Below are 24,065 nucleotides of genomic sequence, written 5' to 3'. Positions count from 1 at the left end.
ACGGGGAGGAGGCGGGCCGCGGGCCGGGCCGCGCCGCGCACTCACCTGGCCTCGAGTCGCCCTCCGCGGGCTCGGGCTTCTTGCCCGAGCCTCGGTCCTTCTTCTTGCCCTTCCCCTTGCCTCTTCCTTCCTTGCGCTCGGACATCTCGCCGGAGGAGTGAGCGCTCGACGTGGACGGCTCCCGGCAAAGGCGACGCGCGACAAGTTTGGTCCGAGGGTTCGGGTCGGGTTTGGGGAAAGTTTGTCCCCCAGGGGCAGCGGGCGGCCGGGCTGGGGCGTCTCCGGTCGCCTGCAGGCAGCGACGCGACGCGGCGTGCGGTCTCGACCACCTGGAACCGGCGGGCGCAGCGTCCGAGGTCGCGCTGGGTCCCGCGGCTGCCGGCTCCGCTCGCGGCCCGAGGAGGGAGAGGCGATCCCCGTCCCGAGCGCCCCGCCGCTCCGCTCCTGCCTCCGCGCGAGCCCGGAGTCCCGACAAGTTTGGGGGAACTCCTCGCCGGCTCTTTTTCAATTGCCCCACAGCCACCCACCTCCCCCCGCAGGTTGGCCGCTGGCGCCTCCTTCTCACCCTCCCCTCCCCTCGCCTCCCCTCCCTTCCCACCACACCCCCACCCCAGGCGCGGACACGCCACCGGGAGGAGCCTGGGCTCGGCGCTGCGGGCGCAGCCCCTTCCCTGCGCGCCGGCCGGGCTGCCGGGAACCCCCGATAGGGGTCGCTGGACGCCGCGCGGCCTCGGAGCCGAGCTCGGCGCCCGGGAGGGACCCGACGGCGGCCGTCGCTGCCGCTGTCCCCGGCAGGCTGGCAGTGCCCGCAGGGCACGTTCACGTGGAGAACGGGGTTGGAGAAGAAAGTTTGCAGCTCGGACACCTGTCCCTCAAAGGAAGGCTCCGGAGCCTTGGAGCGCCCCGGAAGGGGAGGAACGTTTATTTTTCTAGGAAAGCTCAGAGTTCATTTCTTCCCCACTTTAGGGAGCTACCCCTCCCCCCAGCGCACGCTGGGCAAAGGTGAACTCGGTGGGAGGGAGTTTAAGGTAAGCCGTTCTAGCTACGGGGCGCTCGGAGAGCCCCGACAGTGACCCCGGGCGCTGCATCCCGCAGCTGTGCCTGGCACGCTTCCTCTGATTCGCGGGCCTAGTAACGCGCTAGAAGGCGCATCTCCAAATTTTCTTTAAAAACAACCTGGCCTCTTCTAAGGAGCTGTCACAAACCATCTCTTACTACAGCTTAATATTCAAAGGAACTGACAAGCCAGAGTTCAAAGCAGGATGCACGGTAACCGAACAGCTCAAGTCAGTTCCGCTGAGCGGGAGAGGGAGGGAGAGGCTGGAGGAAGACAAGCCAGGCGATCCTTAATCGCTAGTGCTGCTGTGCTCGATTCAAACTGTCCTCGGGACTGCACGTGAAAGCCGCTGTCCTTTCCTTGTCCTCCCTCTGGTGGAGAATTCTAAAGACAGTCAAATTAAGAAAGTATTGGTGCCCTGCTGCAAAGGACAGAAGTGAAAGGTCAGAGAAGTCCGCAGCACGGCATGACCCCACGTGGTCTCCAGGTAAAGAAAACACTCATCTTTCTGCCAGACCCTGGGCTAATTGTGCTCCGCTGTGGTCGGGAAGCGGCGCGCGCGAACAACCGCAGTCGGCCCCTGAGCTTGCAGAGAGACTTGCTGTGCTTTTCCCTGCTCTGGGCTTAAGCCTGACTGAACCACTACCTCAGCCTTGTTTGCTTTCTCTAACTGCCACAATTTAAATGCAGGTGCAATCCGGGCGTGGGGGCCGCCTCCCCGATATACATGTGGGAAAGGTCAGAAGAGGGGAGCAAACATGTACATTTTTTAAATTGTTCTAAGATAAAAGTTGTTTTATTCTAGTTTAATTTAAATTGGAGTAAGACTCAAAACTGCTGGCTAGGTTTACTTATTAAAAGATACCTTAAGCAGTATTGCCACCCTTACTTTGTGAAAGTTGGATAGCCACAGATCTTCGGACAGCTTTCTAACAAAGGCCAAATATAAATTTGACTCTTCCATGAAAACAGTAAAACTGGAGGAAAAGATTATGAATATATGTCAACAGCACTGTAATACTCTCCGGCGCGGCGCGTAGGGTGGACTCCGAAGTTGGCTGAAATAACTCTCCTTTCCCAGGAGGGGCCACTGCTCCGCAAGCGAGGGACTGAAGAATTGAGAAAAAGGAAGTCCTCTCAAGGGTTCTCCAGGAAGTGAGGCTGTAAGGGCATAAGAGACCCTCTCTGCAGGCTATCAAACATCATTATTTAGAGTTCAGAGAATCAAACCAAAAAAAAAAAAAAAAGTACTTTGAAATTAAAAACAAAAGTAAGATCTTCCCAAAGGAAAACTAAAATCCAAGCCCAATGAACTACAATAATGCACTCACTTTTGTTTTGGGGCTAGATACCTTGCAAAACAGCCTATTAATGAATAGTGATTTCTTCACATGATGTTGGAAAAGCCTCCAATTTCTGTGATAACTTTCTCTTTGAGCCTATAGACAATCTTTCAAAAATAAAAGGAAAGGGCCACAAAGAAAGACGACTGATATTCCAGGACCATTAAAATAAAACAAGGGCAGCAGCATCCCTGTGGAAATGTTAGAACTGGGAGGTGAATAAATATAAAAGGAGGAAAGTCAGTGCAGAGATGGAAGAACGAGGGGAGACACTGCAATGACAAGGGCTAAAGGAGCTTTAAAGAAAGATGATGAAGCGACCCGAAGGCAGGGCTGCTCCCTGCGGTGATGTCCAGGTTCTGGAGTCTTGTGCTTGTCAATTGCAACTCAATTGTCAGGAAATTCAGGGCAAAGCCCTCGATTCTGTTTTCTACTAATACATTGTTTAAATATATTTTTACCCACTGTGTTAATTCATTTTATTTTTCAGGGGGTGATTCTATTACATTACTTACAGCCAGCAAAAAGATTAACCAAAGAAAAGTCATAGTTAAAACATTTATCAGATTCATCAAGGTTTTGAAACTGTCCTTCGGCTATTCATCTGTGTGATCAATAAAGAGCGGATGAATGTCTTTGGCATTTTTTAAAACCTTGCACTTGACCATAAGAAGAGACAGATGAAGGAAGAAGAATATTTCTGCTTTTAAAAAACAAGTGAATCTCAATTGTATAATTTAGAAATGATGTATCTTCATGGTTTGATTTTATTAATTTGTTGTGTATTGTGCGAATCTTCAGAATGCATTATTTAGGGCATAACAGCTCTCTGCTAACGGCAACCTGTCAACATATCTAAACTAAGAAAAGAGTGGAGAGTTATAAACAAGCACATTGAGGGAAAAAAAGGCAAAATCTAGGTCTTATATAAAATGACAGCTTAAAAGAAGTGCAATCATGTATCATTACAATTTTTCTTTGGCTAGATTTACCCTTTAGAAGCACTCTTAGAATCTAAAAAGCTGGTTGAATATACTCTAAGTAATTCCTTTTTGGGACATATGCCAAGAAAATTTTTTAAATCAGGAAAATTAAATAAAAGAAGACTAACGTGAGGATAGATTGAATTTTTGTCAAGTGTGCTTTTTGACAGTAATGAGGATTTAATTTAGAATTCTGCAAATAGTTACTTTTTAAAAATAGAGTAACTGAAGATCGTTTAAACAAAGATTACCTTTCTAAAAAGTTTTGTGACAGATTTCACATTAATGAAGCTTCATGAACGTAAAGAAAATCTCACCAGTCAACTCCAAAACAATTACTAACTATATATGATTCATTCATTCATTCAACAAACATTTATGGAGCTAGATGCTTCCCATTAGAGAGACGAAAATAAAATATTTGCACAAAACTAAGATATTATGAAAGAGATGTAAAACAAATTATCATAATACAATATGAAAACAAGGCTAACAGGTTATCTGAAGCCTGGAACTCATAAAATTGAAGGGACCTTTTGAAAAGATAACAATATAAAATTGTAAATATAAATTTACACGAGGGATGTAGCTCAGTGTTAGAGCAGATACTTAGCATGCACATGGCCCTGGGTTCAATTCCCAGCAGCAAAACAAAACAAAAAATACATATTTAGGCACAGCAATATTAATAGTTTCCTTTTAGGTGAGACGCCTTGGAGTTTCATTAGCCTTATGTTGAACTCACACTGATTTCAAGCATACCTTTCTTGTTATCTGCAATAATTACAGTCATGGCACATGACAATTCTGTAGTAGTTAGAGATTAGATAATCATATCACTAGTAATAGGAGACAGTAAGAAACAAAAGGAATTCAAGTCAAAAGAAATAAAACAAGCAAGGACTACTGTGAGGGAGGAGAATGACAGGGAGGAAAGCTGCTGTAATGTAATTCACAGATTTGTGATTGTTCTGTATGTTTACTTAGACTCTTAGGATCAACATGCAAGATAAGTTTGTTAAACAGAGTGCTTCTGGCCTGGGAGATGGCTTTGGCAAAGCTGGGGGTGGTTTACTCCGTTACACTCAGCTCATACTTAAGAGAACAACTAAGTAATCACGTTCGGACTGCTGTTGTAAAACAGAACTGTAAGTTTAGAATCCAGGGAGAAATTCTAAAAAGATAATGTTCAAATCACATTAAAATGAAATATGGCTGTGTTTTTCTGCTTGTGTGATTTAAAAATTTATTACACACCAATGACTACTATTATTCATGGGCCATTATTATTAGAGATAAGAGTACCCCTGATTGCACTTTCCTGATTGATAACATGGATTAAACATAGATAATGCAACTGGCTATGAAGGCCTCTAATATCTAATTTCTTTTGCAGTAAGATAGATATATGATTTAATCAATTTTGAAAATACTTGAATTTCTTAGGACACCAGGTCTTCTGTCTGACCTCCACATTAATCTTTGTCCTTTACATTCTCCTTGCCACACACTTATTTAAATATATACATGATGCAAATATCTCAATTTACATATGCATACAAATATATATACATAAATATACAGAGACATTCATGTGTGTACACATCTGCTTGTATGATACAGATATTGTACGGTTAAAGATACTTTTCCTCATTTTTTTGGAAATGAGAAACATCCACTTTTTTCATATGATTACCCCTTAGAATTCCTAGCACTGTATTTTGCACAAGATAAACACTAAATATATTTGCATAAAATGAATTTAAATAGAATAGAATAAATACAAAAAGCTGGTCCTGATATTAGCATTTTCTCCCCATCAGCTACTAATGGTCTGACCATCACTTTGGCACCTCCCTTTCTACAGCCAAGCCATCTCCACAGCCTGTCACTTTGGCTTCAGCCTCCTTTTGTTCTTTGTCAAGTGACACCAAAAGCCAAGCCTCCATGCTTTCTTTGCTGTGACTGTCCTAAAACTTTCTACCTGGACTCTTTCTTCCTGTGATTATTTTGTCACATAGAGCTGTCAAAAAAAGTCTTTTTGAAATGCAAAGAAAATTTAGTCATTCTTTGCTTCCCCGAACTATATCCAGCAAGACTGTACCTAAGTTCAGCCTTTCCTCACTGTGCTTCATACACAAAGATTTCCTTGCAACACACCTTCCTAGCTTGCCACTTTTCCCCAGCCCCGGGGCCTTTTCACTTGCTGTTTTCTGAGCTTGCTCATAACTACCACACACCGCAAACTTCCACTGATGACTCAGGGCCCAACTGAACTGCATCTGCTTGTACAGATTTCATTACCTTCAAAGCTCTTTCAGCCCATCCTCTTTTCATCTCCCTCCTCACTTCTGCATCTCCTTCATAACATTTCTTCCAGTTTGTAACTATGTAATTATTTTTGTGATTATTTTGTACAATGATCTATTCCCAATAGGGATGAATCTGTTTAAGAGCAAAGACTATGTTGTATTTAGTTTTATATATCTAGCACCGTATTGTACCTGTCTCATTTTAGCTAATACCTACCTTTTGTTCACGAATGAACTGAGGTCAACAGACTCCTATGTACATAAGACTGTAGCACATACATGTGTACTCTGCTTATTTGATCAGATGTGGGGGATGCTAATGATGATTAGGATACCAGGCATGACAATTTAAGGTAACTTTTTTTAAAAAATAAACCTTTTAAAGAATAAGTATATAAAATAAAAATCTTGACTTATCCGTCTAGTCTCTCAATACTTTCTTTAAGAAGTGAAGTGATAACTTTTATAAAATGATGAATTTTCAAGGAGAGCATTTTCTCCTAAATTGCCTCGCCTATTTCAGCTGTTGGCTTTATTTTCTCCCTTGGATTCTGGGGAGCAGTCAGTCAGGTTTCAGCCAGTAGTTCTAACAGTGATAATAGATAAAAACCTCCACACACATTATTAACAGGGTTAAAACCCCCTACTTACTCTAGCCATCATGATATAAAGTTCCTTTTTTGGTAAATTATTTTTCACATCGCAGACCACTGATAAGTCCCTCTATAGGGAGTGAATCAAATTACAAGTTGCCCCCAGTAATCACCTTGGAACTTCATAGAGTTGAGCTTCAATTCCTTTAATGTTTCACGCGTAAACACAAAGGGATTTCTCCATGTCTGCTGGGAGTTTGGATCCTATATATATTTACTGTACAGCCGAGAGAGAGGTGGAGTGCTGCAAACGCCTTCAGGAGTCAGCCCACGAGATCCTCTCCAAGCCTGACAACTTTTCCCTTCACAGGCACTGGCTTCATTATTGTGAGGAAGATTCACCCCCATTAAATTTATAATGATGCTAAAACAAGTGAAATGTCATGAGCAATGAATTAGTATGTCAAATATTTAAGCAGTGAAAGTAATTTACAGGTCAAGTCTGTTTTTTCTGTATGCTCCATAAGGACACCTGTAACAAATCATTTCCAAAGCAGATTCTAGTGTTTTTTTTTTTTTTTTTTTGGTTTTGGTTTTTCTCCGGTACCGGGAACCAAACTCACGACCTTGCGCTTACCAGGCAGGCGCTTTTGCCGCTGAGCTAAATCCCCAGCCCCCAGATTCTAGTGTTTAGGAGATTGCTTCCTAACCGTGTCAGGACCACAGGGTGACAAGTGAAGAACCGCTGACCCATGGTGATTTGGACATGGCCCATGCATGTAATAATATTGTCATTATTATACTTTTCCCTTCCTACGTAATTCCTTCTAACTTTCTTACTAAATCTTTATGAAAATTACCTTCTTTTTTTCAGTTCTTCCTCCTGGTAGAGATCAATTCTTTATATATCTGATTTGACTAGGGATTTCAAGTTTGACACCGAGAGCCAAAAGTGATGTTCTCAGTGGAATGTTATGGTTATTTCCCACCCCGGATCAAGACCAAAAAGTCAGCTTACTCTGCAGCAAGCTAAATTTCAACATGCTATATGTTATATGTGTTGGAATATATATATTTATATATATGTATAGTTACATATATATATATTCTAACCTTGTTCATTTGTCAAAAAGTTTTGCAAGTATTAACAACTCAGGAAGGCAAAATATCTTTCAAAGATGATTTAGCAGAACCATTAACTTGACAAAAACCAAATGAACACCCAGAAAAAGTGACGGGTGACCAATCACACAGAAGATTTCATTCTTATGGAAATGTTACTTTTTCTGCTTAATCATTAAGACTGGGTTTGCACCAATTCTTTCCCATCAGTGCAAGATGGGAAGCACCTAGTTAAATGGTGTGGGGACCTCTGGTCTTGCCTAGGTAGGGTCTTATCCACTATGTAGAATTCTTTGGGGTTTGGAGGAATTCTGGAAGTAGTACTGAACCCTAGTTAGTCAAATGAGTGCCTAAGATTATGTTAGTTTAGTATTTGTGAGTGATCTTTTTTTGGTTCCAGAATGTATTGTTTTCTCTGGGATTGCATAAAGTAGTCATACCACACTCCCCAAATTCTTTCAATCTGGCTTAAACTTGTTAAGACTGACCAAAACTAGTGCTGATGCATACAGGAGAGGAGAAAGTCACTTTTATGTAGATGTCTTTTCTCTACATAGGATGGCATGACCTTTTAAAAAGTTTTTGTTGTTGTTGTTTCCAAAAGAGAATGTCATAGAAATCATTGTAATAATTATGATCTCAATTATGTAATAAGTAGACTCCTGAGAGTTAGCAAATGTCTGAGAGTTATCAGTGTATGTTTACTATGGTTACCTAGCTATAGTTCTACTTAAACATTCCATGTAAAGAACTTACGTTACTTTATATTTTTAATTGATTTTTAAAATTTCTTTTCCTCCTTTGTCTTACCTAAGACACTTTCATTAAAATATTGCTGCTTCTTCCCTTTCTTCCTTATTTTTCTGCTGTACTTACACTGCCAATCTCTAATGGTGGGTTGCCCTGATTGCCCATTTTCTCCATGAACATTATCTTTCTTCCTTCTAACAAAGAATCCATAGCAACAAGGTTCTTTTGCTCCTTCCTTTCCTTTCAGTACCACTCTCAAACTTAACCACCAGTTCAATAAAATTTACCAACCCCTCCTAACTGGCTTAGGAAGTGTTCTGTTTTAGACCTTATTGTGTTGAGGGGATGCTGATACATACTTACCCTTAAACTTTTTCTTAAGACTTATGGTCATGACTCATAGCAAGACTTTCTTGTTCCCTTTTGCTTGCTGGCTGCGTGGCTCGCTCTTCTTTCTTCCTTTCTTTCTTCTTACACTCTCTCTGTCTCTCCCTCCCTTTCTCTTCCTTCTTTTTGTTTCATTCTCTTTCCTACCTTCCTTCCTCCCTCCCTTCCTCCTCCTTCTTTTTCTTCTTCTTTCATTCCCTCTCTCTCTCTCTGTCTCTCTCTCTGTCTCTCTCTCTCTCTCACTGGAGATGGAACCCAGGGCCTCCTGCATGCTGAGCACACACTTTGTCCCTGAGCTACATCACAGCCCCCTTTTTTCCCTAAATCAGTCTTCTACCCTCCTCCCTCACTTCCTCCCTGTCTTCTTTCCTTCACTCTTTCCTTCCTGTTTATTCTTCTACTTCCTTCCACAACCTATCTCTTAGGTGCTGGCACATGTCCCAATATTTAAGACTATTTTCATCTTAACTACACGGAGTCCAATAAATATGCCACTTATTGTTGATAATTGGACATTTATTGTTGATATCATTAAATGTTGATAATTCCAAATGTATATCTACAGCTCTAAATTTTGTCTGAACTCCAAGCCTCTGTCTCACACTAAACATGCTCCAAATACAGTTGATTAATTCCTATCCTTCCTTATCCCCCAATCAGAAACTAGTTGTAATCCTTCATTTTCCTCTTTACATCTTTCTCTCCTCCCCTGAATCCCGCCATGTGGTCCCCCTAATTCCAGTGCTTTTACCTCTGAAGCAGCTTTATTTTCATCTCCTGTCTCTTTGCTTCTTCCGTGATCTGGGCCCCTTTTGCCATTCTTTGACTGGATAAGTAAATTCTCATTTTATTGCTTCAGTGTCGGTTCTCACATCCAGCAATTTTGCCTCCTACCACCAGTTAATCTTCTATGATACAGCTGTTATCTTCCTGTTCATTACTGTAACAACTCTAGTGGACTCCTGATGCTATAACATTGAAACATCTCTACAGAGGACAGGCAGGTCCTTCCCAATCTCCCCGGAGCGTTGGTACTTAGGCTGTTTCTATCTATCTTTTCCTGTGCATTTTATGCACTCTGCCCCACTTAGACTACACACGTTCTCACCTGGATAGCTTTAGCTCTGTTTTTCATCCTACCTCAAATTTCCTCCCCATTTTTGGGCTTGGTAGACTTCTTTTTTATTTTTATAGACCTAACTCAAAACCCACCTCTTCTATTTTTAACTGATGTTACCAAACAGAACCAACTGCAGCTGAATATGTTTTCCTCATATGGATGTTCAGTTTAGCACTGCCTTATTATAATTAGTGTTTTCAAGGCTCTCTCCCTGCTATGCAGTAATCACATTACAAAAAATGTATCTATGTACCCATGCAACATATGTACATTTTAATAAAAACTATAAATGTATGTAAAAAATTCACAGTTTACCTTTAATTCTGTTTCAGAGTGATTGTGCACCAGTTGCCAAATTAACTTTTTACTCTAAGTCAAAGTATATGTTCAAGAAGTAAATGCAAGTCTCCCAAGCTCTGCAGCTGTGGGAGCTCTATCTTGATTGATTTCATTCAACTACAAGTCACAGTTTACAGGTCTAGAAGAGAGGCTAGAGATTTCTGTCACCACATTCCCTACACTTAAATCTACTTTAGCTCCTTCATCTATTCTGTGTCTTATTTCCTTGTATTAAAATGGCATAATAATTAACATTTATTATTCATGAACCATCACAGTTAGATAACTGTGAAGTTCAAATCTCTATAAATTATGAAGAAAATTTACTATGTGTAAACTTGGTCTTGATATCTGAACAATTTAACTATCAGTCTGGAAGGGAGAAGTTAAGGGTCCCTTCATACAGCTGGTTCTGTCTTAAATAGTCCCCTTTTCCAAAGGTGCCTGCCACCCCATGACCCCCCTACCATCACCAGGATCTGCCTAAGTGTGCTGAGTCTTAGAGGGTCACTGTCTCTGCAATGGGCATGTATTAAGCCTGAAAAAGAGAGGTCTGCTCTAAGAGAAGGCAGCAGTGAATTGGATAGAGCTTTAAATTCTGACTCCGCTGCTTCATATCTATTTCCTCATCTGTAAAAGGAGCATTATAAGATCTATCCTATCAGGTTATTATCATGAGGGTCAAATAATCCTGTGTAGGTAAAGTGTCCAGCCAACCGTCAGCACTGAGAAAAGAGGCCACCGTGCCCCTTCCAGTGGTGGCTGTACTGCCAACCAATACAGGTTGTCCTCAACGTTTCTGAATCCAAATCAGCCTTACAGAAAGTTTTATGCTAAAAGAATAGGTAATTTTTTACACCATTCAATAATTACTAAATAGATAATTGTGAATGATCCCAGGCCATTGGCATTTATGGCCATAAAGAGTAATAAAAACAAAAGATCCTATTTTATGAGTTTAAAGTTTTGCCCAGAGTGCTGGAATGGGTAGAGAGCACAGTTGGCCATCTGTATCCACAGATTCAACCAATCAGAGGTCAAAAACATTAGCAAAAAATAATTCCATCTGTGCTAAATGTGCACAGATCTTTTCCTTTAATACTACCTAAATAATGCAATATAATGCCTATTTTTACAGCATTTATATTGCATTAGGTATGATAAGTAACTTAGAAATTATTAAAGTACATGAGCGGAATGCATGTGGTACATGCTATTAATATACCATTTTATATACGGAACTTGTGTATTCATGGTTTTGGTGTCTGCAGGGAATCCTGGAACCAGTCACCCACAGATATCAAGGGATGACTATACTACCATTTTGGCAAACAGAATTCTAAGACTGCTCACAAGATTCCTGTTTCCTAGCATACACACCCTGTATAATCCCCTCCTTGTGAATATGGGGAGAAGTGTAAAAAAGATGGCATACCACCTCCCCGATAGCATTATTAATCAATTGGCTTTGATCTAACTCAGAGAGTGATTATTTTGGGTGAGTCTGATCCATTCAGGTAAGTCCTTATTCAGGGAAGTGAGCCTTCCTGCCAGCTTTGAAGAAGTAGCTGCCCAGGAATGAACCAAGATAGACCTTTATGTGAAGATGGTCTCCAGGAGCATACAGCTACCCACAGGCAGCAAGGAAAAAATAGGGGCTTCAGATCTACAACCAAGAAGGCACTGAACCCTGCCACCAACCTAAAGGGCTTGGAGGGAGGACCTTGAGATTGTAACGCAACCCCATCAACTCTTAGAGGTTAGCCTTGGGAGGCCATAAGCAGAAGACCCAGTTATTCTATGTCCAGATCTCTGTTATTCAAGAACTGTTGTTTCTACATGCTAAGACTGGTGATTTGCAGCACATCAATAGAAAGCTTGCAGTTATATAAGCATTTGACTGTATGTAGTGTCTCTGACAGCAAGGTCTTTAGGGAGGAAATGACAGATAGCAAGAAAGTTTGCCAGGGTCAGTGACTGTCTCTACTCTTCCACTTCCTTTCTGTACAGATCTGAGCAGTCTTTTAACTTCCCCAGCCCTGACTATCTTCATCTGAACAATAGGCAAGATGACCCCCAAGGTGTGGTTCAAGCTCTGACAGTCTTTTTATATTGTATTTTAAACACTCGTGCTACAAAACTTATTTTCTGACAGAATAAACTCAAGCACACAGGGAAACAATTTGGAAAATTTCACAGCTAGCAGAAGATTAAACCGGATTTGAAAATCCTAGCTCCTCTGAGTGCAAAAGATTTTGACTCTTGCTCTTCTTCTGAGAGTCAGCCAGACCAACAGACATCAGTGGACTCTGAGGAGGTTTACAAGTCCTGTTTACCAGGAAAGATCCAAGGAGGACCTGAGGAGTTGTGGCTTTGTTGTACTTTTGGAGGATTAGGGTTTGTTTTTACTTCTCACAGGGATATTCTGGTTATTTGTTTTCTGCCAAAATAATCAGGAAGATAAAGTACCTGCCACAAAGATGAATGCTATATAAACTTTAATATACACCCACGACAGACATAGAGAACTTTTCTCTAAATAAAAACAATTTAGCTCAAAAATATATCAGAGCCTAAGGGTTCATTAAGGAAAAGCGTCCAAGTTCTTAGGGAAGATCCATGGTCCCGAAGCAGCAAAATTATTAGCATGGAGAGGAGACAGAACTGTTGTATTTTTGCTCTGATATGTACATTTTTAATCTGTGGGGCTACCCAAATTATTCAAACAAAATTATTAAGAGACAGAAAAGCACAGTAAAACATTTCAAGCTCACAAAATCAGCTGGAATGAAATGATTGCTATGCAGTTTCGCAGAAGATTCTTCTCCAGAAGAATAATTATATTACTATGAACAAGTAATTCATCTACTTTTTCAACCTCATTAAAACACAAAAATTTCCCTACAGTCACATTCACTTTAATATACGTTAAAGAAAAGTTGAGGTATGTATTAATTAATTCCAAGAAGTCCAAATAATCTAAAATTTTCAAATTCTACAACAATCTCAGAATGCTCAATAATATAATATGCTTTCACTCACCCCACAGATTCTATCTATGTGGGCAAAGTAAAATGCATAATAAATAATACAGTAAAGTAAGTTTTGATAAACTGAACCCCTATGCTGAAGGATATGTTGAAATTAGGACCTGAACTATCCCGATTAGTCTATACTAAGATTAGTCTACAGTTGATGAAATTGTCTGTACAATCTGAAATTGATGTTTCTATAGGCAGAACCTCAGACTGTCAACAAAAGCTAATAATGATCAATCCCCATTCTGTGATGTTAGGAGTACCATCTGAGTCAACTTACATGTCTTTAAACAGACTTTCCATGCCTCAAAAATGTCTGTGAAGATGCAATTACTATGAAACTAATAAAACTTAACTTTCAGAGTTCCACACTTACAAGAGTTCTTGTAAAGCCCATAACTGATTTTGAATTAGTAATTTCCTTTTCTTTCTTTTTTTTTTTTTAAAAAAGAAGGGTCTCATAATTCACTCTTGATTAAAGGGGTTTATAAACATATTTTATAGTTTGAGGAATGTAGTAAAAATGCAGACCAGTTTACAAATTGCAGTTAGCTAAATTGACATTTGACTAGCTATTTTTTGTTGTTGGTTTTACTTTTCAAAGCATGCTTTTGGAATTTGTACCCTAAATGATTTATATCATCCTTCTATTCCCCTGCAAGAAGCATTCCCTTCATTATCAGACTTTGTCATGAGGTTTTGCAAAGCCTCTTCAGAAAATCCTACTAAAGGTCATATGACTGGTAAAGAGAATATTTGCTCCTCGTGGGCATAAGTAAGCCATCTGTTTTCTCATGACACTGTGATAGAAACTGTCAAACTTACAATTATATTTTCATGTTTCTTAGAAAAATGGTCCTGAGTGTAAAAATAATTAGGTTTTTGGCCTAACCTTTCCGACTTAGATTGCAAATCCTAGAAAATAAGGATTATGCCTAAATAGCTAATATGTCACTGATCAAATCCTATCTGCCTTCTTAATAACCAGTGCCTAATAATTTATACATAAATATGTGATAAGTTTTTTATAGGGTAAGCTCTATGTTACTGGAATATTTAAATATTTTATGGTACTAAAAATAGTGTTTTTACCTGATAAGTATGTTTGGAGGATAATGAATGACTCAATTTTCTGGGTTTCATTCATTCATTCATTAACAGTGTTCAATTTTGATAGATATTGATAATTTTCCCTTTATAACTGCTAAGTGTATTATTTTAAAGACAGTTGATTTGGGGCCACTATAGGAATAAATGTCTGGTCCCAGCTACCCAGGTGGTTGAGGCAGGAAGATCATTTGAGCCCAGGAGTTCAGACCAGGCTGGGTAGCAAAGCAAGATCCTGGTTTAAAAAAGAAAACTATTTTTGGAATAAAGCAAAGAATTTTAAAGGCAGGGAAACATTATCAGTTTAAAAGAGAGTATTTCAGATTCTACTTGTCTTAATTAGTTTTCTCTTGTTGCTGAGACAAAATAGCCAACACCCAAAGATAAAGGGGGAAAGGTTTATTTAGATCCCAGTCTGTGGAGGTCTCAGTGCATAATCAGCTGGCTCCAAGGCAAGGTGGCACATGGCAGAGGGGCAACAGCTCAAGGGGCCAGAAGACACCAAAAGCAATGAGAGCAAAAGGGAGGAATAAGCCTCTTTCCCTCTGCTCTGTGGTGGGTGTGTCACTCATACCCCCAATTCCAGCACAGACAAACAAACCACAAACTCTAGATTCAGCCATCTCTGAAAAACCCACCCACCATGACAACGTGAGTCTTTGAGAGTACATCCAGATACATACCATAACACTACCTGATCCTAAAACAGCCTATTCTGTGATTATTTCAAAAGAAGAAAATAGCGCATAGTTATTAAAATCAAAATTGCTAAAACCAATTAATCAATAGTTGCCCAGTGTGGACATAGTCTAAAAGTAAGCTTTAGAGGTCTTTTATAGCTATATAACCAATTCAAATCTGATTTATCATGCTTAAATTTGTAGTATCAGTCTGGTTACAGGTTTCCATGTAACCAGAGGAATTTGCAATTATAGTCTCATGATCAAGCTCTTAACAATAGTGATGTTGGTAATGCTATTTTCAAGCCATATCACCTTAGAAAACTATACCTGTCTTCTATTATTTGTATATATGCATTACATACACGTAAGAAAACATTTGTCATTTCTCTAAATGGTATTGACCTACATTATGAAAGATTGAGGAAGAGTGGTAAATGTGGAAATCAAATCATTCTTTTTTTTAAAGTTTTGGGAAAACATCAGCAAATTATGTCAACATATAGTAAGCTAAGACATAGTATATATCTATAAAATGCTTAAATGTATAAATGAAAATGGGAAATGAAAACACAGTGACTTACAGAATTCTTTTTTTTCTACACTATATAAATTATCTAATAATCTTATCTTTTAGGAAAATTTAAACAAATTATGCAGAAATTATTTCTTTCTTATGGCATTTTAAAAATTAAAATTTTAGCATAACGATGAATAAGTCATATGGAATAATGGAGTGAAATTTTTGTTGGGAACTTCCATATATAACCCTTTAAAAAATATTTTTACATTACGGGGGTGTAGTTCAGAGACAGGGTACTTGCCTAGCATGTATAGGGTTCTGAGTTCAATTCTTAGCACTCCAAAAAAATATTGTTTAAAAACTTTCCACAAACTCTTTATTAACACATAATCAAGGGAGCTGAACATCATTTTTAAGAATGAGGATTTTTACAGGACTAACTTGATGAAAAATTGCAATGAAAATAGCTACCATGTCAATTATGATTTAGAAAATCATATATCTTAAATAAAGCAAATGTTTCTCTAAGACAAATTCTAATACCATTAGAACAGCTTCATAAACACAGCTGTTTTCATCATACTTAGAAAGGCACTGTTTCTCCTAGTTGGTTTAATTGCATTTTCAAGTGAAAACATATTTTGTTCTCATTATGTGTTATTTTAATTTTTGGTAGGAAACCAGTCACAGGCACTCTGAAATAACAACACCTTAACTGCAAAGATATTTTTGAAAAAAGCTAACATTTTGAAAACACTTGGAGCAAATATTACCTTTAATCAGGCAGATAGCAAAATCTTGGGAAATTGTCTGATTTATAAGAAATGTCAAATTAGCTTGGAACATATTTGAAAAATTACCAGATACCTTTATTTTGGTAAACAAAGCTCAATTAATCTACAATCCTGATAAATGTTGAAAGTCTGAGTGAGTTAATGATACAGTATTGGATCAAGGCTTTGCTTCCCTTGTGCTTATGTGAAAAAGAATGATTGTTTCTTGCTATGTTAATAGATTATTGATAGGGAAACCACTTATTCTGTTAGGCTCTGGGGCCATCCTGATCCATAATTTTGGTCCAGATATAATTATTAATGGCACCTGTATCCACGCTCAAAATGCTTCCTCTAGTTCTATATATTGGCTGGGTTTTTTTTTTTTATGAGTTTTTGGCTTTCACTTATTTAGCTTTGACTTGTACATGAGGCAATGTACTGTTTCTTTTGTTTTGTTTTGTTTTGTTTTGGTCTTTTTGAGACAGGGTCTCCCTATACAGTTTAAGCTAGACTTGAGCTCCTTTTGTAGCCCAGGCTGGTCTTGAACTCTGAAGGATCCTCCTGCCTCAGCCTCCCAAGTGCTGGGATTACAGGAGTGCATCACTACACCCGGCTAATGTACTGTTTTGTATATCACTGTATCATCTAATTTTCACACTAATGGTAAGAGGCAGAGGTATTTTGCATTTATCACCTTATAGACACATAAACTGAAGTAGAGAGTTTCAAACTCCAGTATCTTGAAAAAATTACACAAGACTCCCTATACAATACCCTAAGTACTTCTAAAAGTACCATTTTAAAAGTTTCAAAGGTTTTTAGGTATTTGAGCACACAGTATCATTTTATACTACCACAATAGCATTGAAAATGGTTATTTTGCTCAACTTACATAGTTTCCTCCTTTAAGATTCTTATTTTATTACCTCAACTGAAAATCTTTAGCAGAGAAACAATTAGAAATTTTGCATTTCATGACCATATTATCAGAGCTACTGCTCCTCTAAAAGTAATGAATATTTAATTGCTGTTTAGGAAAAAAAGGAAAATGAAAAAATAATGTAGAAAGAAATATAAGTAGACAAAACCCAGCAATTTTCTTTGAAGTACTTTGGTTTTACACCTCTTCATTAAAAAAAAGCTCAGTATTTCCGCAGATTACAGGATCTCCTCAAATTTTTTTTAGTTTATTTTTTCCCAAAATTTCACTAGAACTGCAAGGTCAGTAGTTTCCTGGTTTTCTCATTGCTAGTAACTCAAAGACGCATCTTCCAAATAGGGCTTTGAGGCCCCATATATCCAATTATTACTTATTAGTTAGTCCTTGAAATATAAGGCTAATCACGCACAAGAATAAAATGCCTAACTTTTATCGGAAGTACTTTATGTTACAAAGTATTTTTTGTGGATCTGGCTACCACACAAATTTGTATATGTGGAATAGGGATGACACAGAAGGGAAGGAGAAAGGAAGGGAAATGTAAACCATGTCTTATTGAGGGACATGGAAGATATAACTCCAGCAACACACTTGTTGAAACTATTTTCAGTCTAGACGTTAAAATTCTTAATTTGTTATTGAAAACAATACACAGAAATACATGCTACACACTGTTTTATGAAGCTGTACTTGTCACATTTAAGCATCAATTATTTAGTGGACTGTTTCCTTCCCTAAGTTGAGCGACTTTTCCTTCAAATTGTAAATTGAGGCCACTATGGGAAGGACCACATAGTTCTCCGCAGTGAAGATTTCAGTGAAAGTTTGTACAGGGACTAGTCATGTTTTGAATTAAAGCCATAAAATATTGTTTTTAGTAAGCCCAGTGTGTATTCTTCATGTGCCAAGAACAAAACCTCCTGAAAATATATTCACTTTACTGGTCCTTTATTCTAAAAGGAGTGGATAGGGGAGACAAGTGGGGAGGAAGGGAAGTAAAAATGATTAATATATGATATGTATATGAACCAATTCCCCAAGATGATAATTACATAATGAAAATATATACTAATTTAAAAAAATTTTAGAAATTAACAAAACAAATCAGAAAGGAGTGGAGGGTGACAGGAAGAGAAGAATAGCTCTGAGAAAGAATAAAAATAAAAATAACTACACTTTACAAATAGAGGTACTATCATTAATTTCTGCTTTAAAAATCAACTTCTGAATAAATCAACACAAACACATATCAGTACACTGTACCATAAACTGAATTCCTGTACTTGAGTTCATTTGAGAAAGCTGATCTCACAAGTTTGATCCTATCTAACAAGTTGTTTCCCCGTTCAACACTTACAGCATGCCTATGATCATGCACGGGGCTTTGCTCTAGATCACAGTGTCACAGTGATGAGTGCTACAACATGTTGGCCTCCTGCAGCCTCTTCTCAGATAGTAAACAACTCAATGCATAACAGCAGACAGTATTTTCAAGGAGTCATGCAGGAAACAAAAAAGCTGTGAAAGGAGATAGGGAATAGTAGAGGGGTAGTTACGATACATAGAGTTGTCAGAAGGCTTCCCTGGAAAGGTAGTATTTAAAGGAATGAATCATATTAAAATCAAAAGAATAACAATGTCGGGTGCACAGAAGTGCAAACCTAGACATCCCAAGGCAGGACTGAGCTTGTAATGGAGGAAAAAACCAGTGGCAAGCCAGAGATGGCGGTGGTTGGGTGTGAGTGGAAGTGGGGTGAGCGGGAGGTTAGGACACAGTCTGAAGGATGTGCTAGGAAGAATTGTATGTGGATGTGATGGCAATGAAGAACAGCAAAGGAGGACTCCTAGCTTTTCATCCCAGGACCTAGACAAAAGGACAAGATATTTACTAACATGGGGACCAATTTGGGCGGAGTGGGTTTTTGAAGGAAGACCAGGGAGAGAAGAGGAAATTAAGAATTCTACATTCAATTATCAACTTTGAGATGTCTTCCAGTCTAAGTACAGATGACAGTTGGACTGTACCTGAAACTCGGGGAGAGTCAGAGCTGGGATATGAATTTGAAAGGTATAGAAATATAAAGAGCAGATTGGGAAAAAATAGAGAAATCAAAATATATCATGTACAGCTACAAATACCCTATGAGGAATATGATGCTTATGTATTTCTAAAATGTACCAATGAACTTAATTATATAAAATAAAATAAAACAAATTGGCCAGGGAGGGAAAGAGAATGGAATAAAGTGGATATTGTACAGAGAGAAATGGAGCACTCCCACAAGGGCAAATACGTAAATAAATATAAAAGACTAAATATATATATGTATATATATATACATATATATATATAGAGAGAGAGAGAGAGAGAAAATGTAAAATCATAACTCTCGATTTCTTAGGTGTTGCATGTCATTTCAGAACAGTAAAGGTCTAAATTCCCCCAAACTTAATTCTCTAAGTTGAACCTACATTTGGGGTGACAGTGACTTCTCTCTTCCTCACTTCTCAGTCCTCAGAAACTAAGCACCCTCTCTTTTGCTCCTCTGCCTCCATCCTTGCTTAAGCTGATGGTGGTCCAGCCTAGAAATTGCCTTGTGATGGAAGACAGACATAGAGTAGCTGCCCTGGGAAGGGGGCAGTGTTGCCTATGTTTCCTTCATCAGCACTGGACTCCTCAGAGTTCACAGGGTCTTGTGATTTTCGGAGGGAAACCAAAGAACAGCTAGGAGAAGAGCCCCCTGGGTACCCACCTCTGGGATTCCCTTTCTCTCCTGAGAGACACACACAGTATTTCTTCACTTAAGGTTCCAGCAGCAAATCCATGAGCACAATTTAGTTAAGTGTTGGGATTACTTTTCTAAAACTTCTTTTTCATGGAAGAGCTTTCCATGACCAAAAGTCAAAGTTGAAAATGAACAATGTCATCAATAAATCTGAGATTATGCTGGGCAAGTTGAGCAAATGAAATTCTCTTTGGGAAAAGGGAGCAGCTAATAAGTAACTATTAAAATGGCCCAAATGTGAGACGATAAGGTCTTAATCTGGCATTTTCTGGCCACGGAGGAACAAAGAGAGTGCAAGACGCATGGCAGAAGTGAAAACTCACTCAGGAAATGTGCAACTGCCTAGGAGAACCGAGCTTCTAGGTCAGGCACAAACATCAGATGACTCAGGGAGCGCACTGGTGAGCAAGATGTTAAGTGTGGTATTAAACCCACTGACACTGAGATGCAGATAGTCAGGTGGGAACTGAAATGCTTCTTGCTTGACACTATGGGAAAGACCTCTGATCTAGAAAAAAATTAAGAAAAGCTCTTTAAAGACAAACACACAGACACAGTTGAGAAAAGGGAAAATCCCCTGGAATAAGAAACCAAAGTAGAAAACAGGAGTAATCAAGAAGGCTGTTTGGAAATCAGAGTAGTTTATTGCTACAAAAGGAACAAATTCCAAGAAGAAAACAGAGGTAGGCACTTTAAACATTAGTCAGAAAGTAGGAAGAATAAGACCCTGGAAATTTCTTTCATATGGTAATGACTTTGAGAAATCTGCTGCAGAACACCAGAAGGGCTAGTTCTCTGGTCAGAGATAAGAGGACGCCAGAGGAGCTAGGAGAAGCAACCCAGCAAATACAGACCTATCTCCTGAACACTTTTCATTTAAAAACTCCTCTTCGCGCTGAAAATTATTAAAACCCCTAGAGAGCTTTCGGCTTGGGCAGTACCTCCACTAACACTTATACTAGAATCTAAAACTTAGGAAGAAAGATTTTTTAAAACTCATTATAAAAAATAACCTACAAACTCCATTAGAGTAACATAAGTAACATAGTTTTTATGAAAAATAAGTCTATTTTCAGAAAAAAAATAATTTTAGCAAGAAGAGAGAGTTGGTTTATTTTTTTGTGAATTTCTTTAATAGACAGCAGTCTTCTATTTGCTTCTGCATTCAATCTGTTGTAATATATTGTTTTAGATGAAGGATAGGTAAAAAATCTGGCATTAAGCCAGGCGGGTGGTCTCTGAGTCAGGTCCTCAAACTACACTTCATTCACCTTTTCTCTGCTAATTAAGAACAGTCGAAATTTTCTTCTTGAAATGTTCTCATTCAATTTCAGTTTTCAAAGTTGCCAACTTGACCTTCCGTTCCTGAGTTGCTTGAAGACATTAGTTCATAATATAAAAAAAACTTAATCTTTGCTTATTTCTTTCTTTAAATAAATAATAATATACTGTCTCTGTCTTTGATTTTTATTTGCCATTTTATTTTCTTGGGTAAACCTTAATGTACCATCTGTATGAACTGCTTTTCAGGGAGACAATGAAGGACTATTCAACTTGCTCAGATGCTTCCTTTGTGAGCTGGTTCCAATGAACCTGAATAAGTATTTCAAGTCTTGATGCCTTAACTTCTTCTTCTATAACATGAAATATTGTGAAACTGAGCACCAAAACAGCAGAATACAGTAGATATATATGTTGTCAAAATGGATCAATCATTTAGATTTTTGTGTGGATTTTTTTCAATTTTAGGATGGTAAAAATAAAACAAACCCAAAGTATCCATTTGCTTTCACTCTCATAGTCTCTACTATAATATATTATACAATACCCATGTGACTTAATCCCATAGAAAAATAGTAAAAAGAATAAATATTATTTGTTATTCCTTACTATGTTTCTGGCCATACTGTAAGAGTTTTACTTTTTTTTTTTTGCTTCTTTCCCTCATCCCAGTTGTTCCTTCCTTTGAGCAATTTCTTTCTCTTTCATATTACCTATTGTACGTTTTGGGTTTTATTTACTCCTTCAGGTTCTTACACTAGGCTAACTCTACTGCTGACGACTGGTGGTTTATTGAAAGGAACAGTTAATGCTCAATTTTTTTTATATTTAGATTATGTATGCTTATGTCTTGTAATCTGAGCAGCTGATTTGAAGACAACAATATGCAATATAACAACCATTGGTGAATTTCTACCATCTTGTCTAGTGAAACTCTGTATCATCTCTAATGTTTTTTTTAAATATTTTTTTTATTCTCTTTAATAGTTTGATCAATCTTCCATTCTTATATCTGGTCACTGGAACAACTTTGTTGAAGATAACAATATGTAACATAACAACCACTGTTAATTCCTATCATTTTATTTTGAAAGCTTGTATCATTTTTAATGTTCTCGTTTGTTTTATTTATGTCTGTGATGTTGGTAGTTTGCTATTGTTCTTTTGTTTTAGTATTCTCTTTAAAATAAATAAATAAATCAGAGTTTTACATTCATGATCTGATTTTAATTTCACAACAGTGCTATCAGTTCTTATCTCCACAGGTGAAAATATGAGCCAAGTAAGATGTGGCAGTTCAGATCAGCACGGAGGATGAAGCACGGCTCCAGGTCCCTGCACTACACATTCTATTACAGTGCTTCCTTTGTTGTTCTTTGGAATATTACTGCTAAAGAGAGGAGAAATCTATGAGAATGTGAGAGTGTGTGTGTGTGTGTGTGTGTGTGTGCATTCACACATGCCAGCAAACATTGGATAAGAGGTTCAGAACACTTATGAAAATGTGGGAAACTTATGAAGAAAGCTACACTATTTGGAACACCTCCCCCTTTTTTTGTTTTTTGAGACAGGGTCTCACGATGCAGTCCAGGCTGGCCTTGAGCTTCCTTTGTAGCCCAGGCTGGTCTCGAACTCACAAGGATAATCCTGCCTCAGCCTCCAGAGTGCTGGGATTACAGGCGTGCGCCACCATGCCAGGCCCTGGAGCCCCCTTATATGTCTTTAACACACAAGAAAACCTGGTAACTAAAGAGCAAAATAAATAATAGATTTGGGGGGCACTTCTGAAAAAGTAACTTTAATCAAATAAGGTCACAAAAAACTTGAACTTTTCTATCACAGATTTATAATCTCTTTGAGTGAAAATATTCTGCTTGATTTGGTTTTAGTTTCATCAGGGAACTCTCTTAGGTTATCTCACAGAGTGCTCTGGGTGACCTTTTTATCACCAGAGACGAAATTTAATGTGGTAAATAAAATAACATAAGATGTGTGCTACATTATTGTTTATTTTGTGACACTCCAGGGGAAATCTGGTTTGTGTAAATTTCTATACAAGTGTGAAACTCTTTCAAATCCTACATGCATGGTCATTTCTGTGACTATTTTCATGGATATTATCTGAAGCCATTCACTTCTGCAAGGTAATATCTCCTTCTTCAAAACATTTTATTGATGAATGATACATTTAGCTGAATGAAATGAAAAGCTTTAAAGTGTGGCAAGTGCAAGTGTCATCCATTAAATGTATTTAAGAGTTAAACTAGAGAGTATTTAATGTTTAAAGCAAATTGTTTCCATGGAACCAACTCTTCCTGATTAGAAAGGTTTACTAAGAAGATTGGGCTGGAGGTATTGCTCAGTAGTATAGAGCTTACTTAGCATGACAGGGCTCTGGGTTTAATTGCCAGCACCACAAAAGAACAAATAAACAAACAAATTGTTTCCTTTTCAAGATTTTGATGTGTTCCAGTTACCTCAAGGAGCTTAGCAGCAGATAAAACTAAAATTAACTTTAACTCTAAAATAATGGCCAACACTGGGGATGTAACTAAGTGATAGAGCTGCTTGCTTAACACTAGGCCTTGGGTTCAATCCCCAGCACTACAAAAAACAACATAAGATAAAACAAAAATAAGATAATAGCTACATGTAGCTAAAATTTCTGAGTCTAACCAATTCCATCAACAGACAGCACATGACTATTACAATAACAAATAATGCCACAATAATAAACTGGCTCTATGAGAAATTTATCTATTATTTACTTAAAAATGAACATTTTTTGCTAGAGGTAGAGTGATTCCCTACCATGTACAATATCCTGGATTCAATCCTAGTATGGCCAAAAAAGAAGAAGAAGAAGAAGAAGAAGAAGAAGAAGAAGAAGAAGAAGAAGAAGAAGAAGAAGAAGGAGGAGGAGGAGGA

The 24,065-nt window shown here is 38.3% G+C and overlaps 1 protein-coding gene across 6 annotated transcripts in view; it reads right to left on the bottom strand.

Moving 5' to 3' along the window:
* Nrg1 (neuregulin 1) overlaps window positions 1-24,065 on the bottom strand; it is a 1,027,681-nt gene that overhangs the window by 198,291 nt on the left and 805,325 nt on the right. For 2 of the 6 annotated variants that reach the window (XM_005398395.2, XM_005398397.2), the window contains exon 1: window positions 46-560. The exons of 3 other annotated variants lie outside the window; for them this stretch is intronic. In XM_005398395.2, the coding sequence (XP_005398452.1) occupies window positions 46-145 (100 nt within the window). In that variant the 5' untranslated portion in view covers window positions 146-560. Of the gene's footprint in view, window positions 1-45; window positions 561-24,065 lie in introns of those variants that run through there. One more of the 6 variants, XM_013521519.1, reaches the window with a different exon arrangement.

The sequence above is a fragment of the Chinchilla lanigera genome, unplaced genomic scaffold, assembly GCF_000276665.1.
Source record: "Chinchilla lanigera isolate Chin_1 unplaced genomic scaffold, ChiLan1.0 scaffold00062, whole genome shotgun sequence".
In the NCBI taxonomy this organism is placed as follows: domain Eukaryota; kingdom Metazoa; phylum Chordata; class Mammalia; order Rodentia; family Chinchillidae; genus Chinchilla; species Chinchilla lanigera.
Note: the sequence above shows the minus strand (reverse complement) of the source record. Positions and strands in the feature narration are given on the sequence as shown.